Source organism: Equus caballus, chromosome 25, assembly GCF_041296265.1.
Source record: "Equus caballus isolate H_3958 breed thoroughbred chromosome 25, TB-T2T, whole genome shotgun sequence".
Lineage (NCBI taxonomy): Eukaryota > Metazoa > Chordata > Mammalia > Perissodactyla > Equidae > Equus > Equus caballus.
Window position 1 is genome coordinate 33,121,018 of NC_091708.1, and position 8,712 is coordinate 33,129,729.

The 8,712-nt window shown below is 46.0% G+C and overlaps 1 protein-coding gene across 7 annotated transcripts in view; it reads left to right on the top strand.

Annotated features, from left to right (window-relative positions):
• CNTRL (centriolin) overlaps positions 1–7,645 on the top strand; it is a 79,769-nt gene extending 72,124 nt beyond the window's left edge. For 6 of the 7 annotated variants that reach the window (XM_023628610.2, XM_070250380.1, XM_070250381.1 and 3 more), the window contains 6 exons: positions 846–1,051; positions 2,041–2,181; positions 3,854–4,126; positions 4,301–4,363; positions 5,568–5,774; positions 7,310–7,640. In XM_023628610.2, the coding sequence (XP_023484378.1) occupies positions 846–1,051; positions 2,041–2,181; positions 3,854–4,126; positions 4,301–4,363; positions 5,568–5,774; positions 7,310–7,333 (914 nt within the window). In that variant the 3' untranslated portion in view covers positions 7,334–7,640. Of the gene's footprint in view, positions 1–845; positions 1,052–2,040; positions 2,182–3,853; positions 4,127–4,300; positions 4,364–5,567; positions 5,775–7,309 lie in introns of all 7 variants that reach the window. The other variant, NM_001308962.2, reaches the window with a different exon arrangement.
• Positions 7,646–8,712: the final 1,067 nt, after the last annotated feature.

Here is an 8,712-nt window from a genome sequence, read left to right on the forward strand (position 1 = left end):
GCTTGCCCTCTCGTGAGCCGCGTAAGCAGACACAGGAATCCAGGGTAAATGATTGTTCTAACATCAGTCAGCGATTTTTCTCCTCCTTAGCTGCAGGCTTTACTGATGCTCAGACAATGTCCCTTCAGCTGTACTCAGTGGACTTGGGGATCTGAAAGGATTGTTAGTCCTTTTTCCCTGGGAACTCTTGATACATCTGGACCCAGCCATGTCATTATGAAAATGAAACTTAACAAATATGCTGAGTGTGACCGTGCCAGAGGTGTGAAAAGTGAAATCTGGGCAAGGTGTTCCTCTGCAGAGGCTGAGTAGAAAAATCTGTTTTAAATGTCACTCTTCTTTATAAGCCTTATTTATTGAGTGCTCACTATGCACCAGGTGTTGGCGTATATGGTTCCCATTGAACGCCAGGAGGTGGGTTTTCCCTGTATAGAATAGGACTCCTGCAGCTCCAAATCCTGCGTTCTCTCCACCGCACCATCTCTGTGAAGGGAGAAGTGGTGGTGTGGCTCCCTGTATTAAAATCAGGGTTTGTAGAAAACATTTCAGCAGTCTGTTCCATGTTTCCTGCACCTCAGGATTGGTGCTCTTTACTCTGGCTGGTCTCAGAGACTCCAAGGGGAAGACAAGAGCTGTCTGTCACTTTGGAATCAATTGTGTCATGAGGCGCCCTGATCTGGGCCTTTTTCTGGGCGTCTGCTGTGGGTTCTGGAGGATCTGGAGGACTCTGGGGTGGGGGAATGCGTGGCATGTCATCATGTATTTGCCCATGAGGGAGGGTTGTGTGGCTCTGCGCACAGCCAGCCCAGAGCCTCTGGCTAAACTACTAAAACTGCTCATTCCAGAACGACAGCTTGCAGAACGGGAGCAGCAATTAATGGAAAAGTCGAGTGAGCTGCTGGCTCTCCAGAAAGAGATGGACTCTATGAGGGCAGACTTCAGCCTCTTGCGGAACCAGTTCTTGACAGAGAGGAACAAAGCTGAGAGGCAGGTTGCCGGCCTGAAGGAAGCACTTAAGACCCAGAGGAGCCAGCTGGAGAAAACCCTCCTTGTGAGTACCTACTGCCCTGGCAGTTGATGAGGAAAGGATGCATTTAAAATCAAACTAAAACACTCCTTTGCTGTAGAGAAAATAAGTTGCCTGTCAACCCAGTCCCTAAGCCAACTGTTATTTTTGGTGTATTTGTGCATAATGTGTTCTTGAAGCCGATGGTAAATTTTGCCTGAGTCCAGGCTGCAGCCCTCGTGGAGCCCTCGCTGCCTGGGAAGACGGTCACGCGGACAGACAACGTCCGCACAAAGCAGAGAGCACTCCGAGCTAGCGGCCTCTGCTCATGCCTCCCCTGGGGGCGGGGAAGGCTTCCAAAGACGTTTTACACACCTGCAGTCGGGGCTCGCAGACTTTTCTCATCCTGCCCTTTTCGGCCAACATGAGCTTTAGTTAATCATTATCCTAAAGCCAGGAAGCTCCCTCTACCATGCTTTTATTTCTGAAATACATTTTCAGAGGTGATACTCAGATGAGTTGAAACAGTTTATGGTGGGTGGAGGCAGGTGGGCAGCAATAGGGACTGTCGCAGGAATGGATTTTTCTAACACCCTCTAGAGGAATTCATGGAGCCCGGTTGTGTGAATGGAACTTTCAAACCACATGTGTTTCCCAAAGGGCAACATGCTTACAACCAGCGATAGGCAACGTGAGTGTAAAGACAGTATGTGGATGTCTAGATTTTAATCCTCCCAGTAACCCTTTGAGGATGTGTATTATTATTCCCATTTTACAATTAATGGAGGCTCAGAAAGGGGACGTAACTGATTATCAAAAGTAATGTTGTAGATCTAGGAGGCCCTGGGCTAACAGACTCTGACCACGTGTGTACTCCCAGCTCTACCACAGCTGCTAGAGAATTAGCCCCATTTTACAGCCAGAGAAGCTGAGGCCCAGATGGGAAAAGAAGTTAGAGAGCTAGTGAGTGTGTCAGCTAGCCACGCACACGTCCATGTGCTGGACCCAGAGTTATTTTCCTCCTCCTCTGCTAGGAGCAAAAGCAGGAGAACAGCTGCATGCAGAAGGAGATGGCAACAATCGAACAGGTGGCCCAGGACAACCACGAGCGGGCCAGGCGCCTGATGAAGGAGCTTAACCAGATGCAGCACGAGTACACGGAGCTCAAGCAACAGGTGTGCACCTGGGCCCGGCTGGCCACCCGGGACGGGGGGCTCAGGCATGCTCACGCCCCACTGGGCGCAGACAGATTCTGTTTCTTAAATAGCTCTTTGAAAAGGACCATTTCTTTGGGGAAATTGTGAAAGCTAATTATAAGAATATCCTTTAAGTCAAATCTGTTTTTCTAGTCTTAAAATTTAGAAACGTACCTCCCCAAGAAAAAAGTATTTATTCAAAATATACTTTTAAAATTCCCGTAAGTTCAGGGGCCGGCCCGGTGGCGCAGCAGTTAAGTGTTCACATTCCGCTTCAGCGGCCCGCGGTTCACTGGTTCACATCCCGGGTGCAGACATGGCACTGCTTGTCAAGCTATGCTGTGGCAGGCATCCCACATATAAAGTAGAGGAAGATAGGCATGGCTGTTAGCTCAGGGCCAGTCTTCCTCAGCAAAGAGAGAATTGTCAGCAGTTAGCTCAGGGCTAATCTTCCTCAAAAAAATTCCCTTAAGTTCAAGCTTTTTATGTTAGTTTTTGAAAGAAAAATGGCAATTTTTCAGCATAAAATTTTATCAGGTCCCAAAGAACTGTGTTGGAATGTTAGAATTTATGCCAGAAACAAGTCTGTAAGAGCCAAACCCACGGGCAAGAAAAAATGACTCGGGGGAACCTTTGACATCCTGTGTGTAACCAGGCTGAGGATGTGAGAGCAGTTCACACTTAGACTGGGAGAGTCTATTCCTAGATGGCCCTGTTGTCCCTTAGCCGGTGTCAGCGTCTGGGCCACTCCTGAACTCTCTAGTAGGGCTACTGTGGCCACTCTGTTGACCCTGCCAGACTTTGTCCTTTGGACGACCCCGTATGGCCATTCACTTTCATCTGTGCCTTCAACCTCCCCCCCCCCCCCCCCCCGGCCCCTGCACACATACCCTTTGGTTCAAGAAAAAAATAGCTGTTTTATTTAAAGGCCCCAAGCCTCTGCAGACTTGAAAGGGCCATTGGCAGTGGGTGTGACTCTATTGTCTTCACTAAGCTCTTTATGGGGAGAGCCACACAGAGTCGTCTCAGGTATTAAACAGTCTGTAACACCTGAGGAAGCCTCTAGACTGCCCCAAACGTGAGATTTTTCACTTATAAAGTGAGCATTTGACCAGATCATTTCTGAGGCCCCTTCCAGGACTAACATTTATAATCTAGATTCTTTCAGTAAATGGCCCTTTTCTCATCTGGGGTTTAATTACTGTGGTTGCCATTTATTGGGTACCACTAAGGTGCTTCATACCGATTCTCAGTTCTCACATTGCTGAACGCAGGGCGTCATCTCCATGGAGAAATGAGGTAGCAGCGGTTCGGAAGTTAGCTGACTCGCCCCCGTCTTCCGGGTAATGCTGACTGGAAATGAGATTGGCATCCCGCTCCATCGAGCTGCCTTCCAGGGAGCAGCACGCCTTCCGGGACACTGTGCCCCGCTTCTCTAAAGGGGAGGTCGCTGCGGTCCAGTTGTCAGTGAAATTGTTTATTTGGTAGTTTATAGGTACTTGAGTAGTTGAAAAATCACAAGTTTTTACAGTTCTAATGATCGCAGTAGTTGACATTTGTAGATCTTTAAATACATGACGTGTTAAACATTTCAATTCTAAGTCAGTCCCAAACTTTACCCCACGGTCAGTGACTCTCACTCACTCTTTAGATGGCAAACCAAAAAGATTTGGAGAGAAGACAAGTGGAAATCAGTGAAGCAATGAGGACACTTAAATCTGAGGTGAAAGATGAAATTAGGAGCAGCCTGAAGAATCTCAACCAGTTTCTTCCAGAACTACCAGCAGATCTGGAAGCTATTTTGGAAAGAAACGAAAACCTAGAAGGAGGGTTGGAAAGCTTGAAAGAGAACTTTCCATTCCCCATGAGTGAGAGACCATCACCTTTTGAAGAAAAACTGAATTTTTCCCAGGTTCACATAATGGTAAGGGTTCATCTTGCTATTCTTGGACTTGCCAGAAGGACAGTCTGGTTCCCAGCTCCTCCAGATAAGCTAAAAACAGACTTGGGGGTCAGGAGTGGTGGGAGGGAAAGGCTGGCCGGTTACTGAGAGTGGCGGTTGGTGACTCTGTGATGTTTCCGTTTCCCTCTGGAAAAGGATGAACACTGGCGTGGAGAAGCACTCCGAGAGAAACTGCGTCATCGGGAAGATCGACTCAAGGTTGCCCTTTACGAAAAACAACTATGAGATACTTGGCACATTGAGGGAGTGGGGGGAATTGCGTACCCTTACGTACCTCCGTCACATTCGCTCCACTGCCGCTCACAGCAGTGGTGTAGATCATGGGGTCGAGGCTCAGAGCAGCTGGCATCACACAGTCAATGGCAGGGCCAGCATTCACAACCATGAATTCTGGTGTTAAGCCCAGTGTTCTTTAACCTGAGTAATGCTGCTTTGCCTCAACTAAAACTGACAGAACCTAAGTATTTGGGACCGGAAATAGAGATACAGTGATAAACGACGGGGAGCTCACAGGCCAGTGGTTGGGGAGAGACTAGGAACACTGGAAAAGTAGGCTTGGGGTTAGATGAGTTGTTTAGCTCAGATCCCGTTGAGTCTGGAGGCCTTGTGAGACGGCCAGGGGAGGATGGCTATCTCTAGGCAGCCGGAAATGGGAGTCTAGGATTTATTGGTCAGTGTTGGCCTCAAGGTTTGGGGGTGAAGAGTACAGGTGGGAGTTCCAAACTAAGAGTGAGGCAGAACGAGAGAGGACAGAATGCGCCTGTGGAGAGCGGCACACACGCAGCATGGGCTGAGCGAGTGGAGGCCCTTGACGTCCCATAGCCTCCAGCCACTATTTAAATGTAAATTCATGACAATTAAATCAGGTTAAAAATTCACTTCTTCGGTTGCCACATTTCAAGTGCTCACTAGCCATGTACTGGACAGCACAGATACACAGGGTTCCCATCATCACGGAAAGTTCTGTCAGACAGTGTGGCTGTAGACTTTGGGAGAACCATTTCAAAGGTATGGCATGGGGGAAAGCCAGGAAGCAGCCTAGAGTTGAGAGGTAAATCCATTGTGAGACGCTGAAGATATCGAGTGTAAACCAGTCTTCTTTTGAGTCTGGGCAGAGACTGAGAAGTCTGGTCTCTGAGAGAAGGCAGTGTTACTGGGGAGGCCGGGGATGCAGAAATCCTAAGCACTGTTACAGCGGAGAGGCCAGGCTGAGTAGAAGGCCCGGTTAATGACACCACGGAGTGGTAACAGTTTACGCACACGGAGTAGCCATCTGGCAGTGCCTACGGTTTTTTTTTAGGACGAGCATTTGCAGCAGCCATTCCTACTTCATGATAGTTGAGTAATAGTTCTGGTGCATTTCTTCTATGTAAAACCCTAAACTTTACCCTAACACTTTCAGGCCCAACTGCGACACTGTATGTCTAAGCAAGCCGAGGTGTTGATTAAAGGGAAGCGGCAGACAGAGGGCACTTTGCACAGCTTGAGGAGACAAGTCGACGCGTTAGGGGAACTGGTCACCAGCACCTCTGTGGAGTCCGCGTCGTCAGCCAGCCTGTCTCAGCTGGAGTCTTCCCTGGCAGAGGACTCTCACCTCGGACCGAGCCAGGTGAGAGGAAGCTCTTCACGTGGGTCTGAGCAGTGGCTGGCGGGAACCTGAAAGCTTCAGAGTGCCTAATCTGGAGGAGACTGAGAAGGACGGAAATGCCCCCTTCAAATCTCTGCCAAACGTGTAGGGAAGACTGTTTTCCCTGGTCTGGGAAAGCTGGAATCAACTGACAGTAGATGGAGAAAGACGACAGGCTGATGGCTTAGGAAACAGACTAGACTGGAGACGGCGTGACCTGTCAGGGACGGGGTCATTCCACTATGACTGTCCTCCACTTCCGGAGCTCCGTATTCTCCACTCGGTCAATAGCGAGTTCAGACCTGGGAGGCCGATCTGAGTCCTCATTTAGTCCGTCTCCCTGTATCTTGGGGAAAGATGACTGACTGTGCCTACTGTTATTCCTCAGGAAAAGTCTGAACACAGACCTCTTCACCCAGGGTCTCCAAAGACTCCTGAGTTTCACACAGCTTTTGTGTGAGACGAGGATAAGTTAATAGTCATTTAGGAGGAACATGAGATACAGTCATGGAACTGGTAAATAGTAATTCTGTCAGAGACAGATAATAGCTATCATTTTTGAGTGCCTACTGTGTGTGTATACCAAACACTTTACATATATTATCTCATTTAGTCTTTACATCTTGGGAGGTAGGAATTATCCCTTTATATACATAAGGAAATTGTATAACATGAAAAATGATGTCAAGATCACAGGAAAAGACAAAACCAGGACTATGGGCTAATCTGTCTTTACCACAGAGCAGTATATGGGATGGCTGAGCCACAAGTAACATTCAAGGACAACTGCCTCTTTAATAGGCACACAGCTCATTAGCGGCAAAACCAAGATTTGAATATAATTACCTTAAAACTTTCTGTGGTAGGACCCAAGGCCAGAACCATCATGGGCCTCAGGGCAGGCCTTAGGGAAGAAAGTGTCAGAGGCGTGAGAGTAGTGGGAGATGAGTGCACAGGGGCTTGGGGGCCGGGTTCAATAATCAGCTCAGGGTGGCGGCCACAGGAGTTCAGGTGCTCTAAACTGAAGAGAGTAACAGAGGTGTTAGAGGCACAGTGGGTAGGGCTGAGATTGCCAGAATTATTTTGGAGTCTGGAGTCATAATCCAGGTCTTTGTGGGACAAGGCCTGAACTAGGGTGGAGTTAGGGGGCTGGCTTCTGAGCCTAATGTTTTTCTCTCCCTTTTTAGAGCTCCTTCTAGCCAGTTCTGCAAGGTTCCTCACAATCACTAGACAGTTACTGACACTGATGCCTTTTCCAGCTTCCTGCTCACAGGGTACATATGTTACAGAGTTCTTTTAACTAGCACTTTCAGTTGGAAGATTTTGAATTCTAACTAACCTAGAAAAAGCTTTTCTCTCAGATAATTCTGTACAGCATTGCCTCTTAAAATATTTTTCCAAAGAGGTACTCAAACACATATTTTACGTATTAGCTATCATGCTATCAATTGTGAATTTACTTAAGACCTGCTTTTTACTGTTGCAAGAATTCATCCTTCCTTGCTGTCTTACTGTAGGAAAAGAATGGCTCTGCTGGATGAGGAAATCTGAGGAAATACCTTCCCCACTACCTCACTAACTTCGTAATTGGAACGCCACTTCGTAATTTTATCAAGAGCCAGTGAATTCAGATGCTGAAACTCCACTGTAGTTTATTTCACTTGTACCATTAATGCCAGGGACTTTGTAAGTCACTTGTGTTGTTATAAAACCAATGCTGACTGTAACTGCAATCTATAGTTACAAAGGAAAAAATGTACTTAAGCCCCTCTTCATTTATAGTGTCAAGAGTTATTTTTGGATTTTGCTTAAAATCTATTTTCATATAAAAATAAAAGATAAAATAAATTTGAGTTTGTCATCTGACTTTACATTTCAAAGATCTAAAGTAAAGCCCTCAAATTTTTACCTTAATTCCAAGAAAATTACCATCTTTCAAATGGTTTTCCACCTTTTGCCTGGAGGTTGCGGTAGTTGTGCCTATCGATGAATGTGTGTCATCATTTGGAAATATCCGTTATAAAACTCTTATACTTCAGGTGATTTTCCTCAACCAAAAGTATTCTTTGGTAGAAAATTAAGAGCTTTGTACTTTGGAGAATCTGACCCAGTGGTAAATTTGTGTTCAGACTAAAATTCTTGAACTATTCTAATTAATGGTTCAACTCCATGAGCTATAAATACATTATTTCTTTAAAAACAAGAATAGCAATTACTGTCACAATAGAATGTGTGGCAACAGAATGGCTCCCCTGGGCTAAGTGAAGTATGAAACTGCACGGAAGAGATCAGGTTCCTAAACATTCCCAAGGACTCTTCTCTGAGCCCCTAGATGGCTTCGCAGCCATGGCAGGTATTCTGCCGTGTTCCTACAAAACAGAGCCGCACGGTGCAGCGATCCCTCACCACCTACTGAGGCTTTTATTTCTGAAAAGTTGTTTGGCTAGAAATGAACCATTAAGATACGGTATAAATATAATTATGATAAAGACAATGAAACTGGCATAAAATTTATTAACAGTAAATTTAGAAGGCATCCACTTCCAAAACTTGATTCGGTAGTGTCTTTTGTACTTACATTCTCCTTTGTTTCATTTTCACAAGTCTTAGCAAAATGCCTAAAAGCCTTGCCTAGTCACAACCATTGAAATTCTTCAGGGACAGTTTCCTGTCCTGTCTGAAAAATACCTTCTTAAACTGCCACATGAATGCTATATTCCCACAGAAAAAGGAATGGAAGGTAATCATTTGGTCTTCTGTTTAAGGAGAGTGAACTGAATCACACATCTATTAAAAAAAAAAAATCACACTTAAAACAACGGATGTGTGAACAAAAAGTTCTCAAAACTATAGGCTTCTGGAATTAATTACAGAGGTGAGGTAATTAATGTGTGAAGCCAAACACCTGGTTCCAAGACAT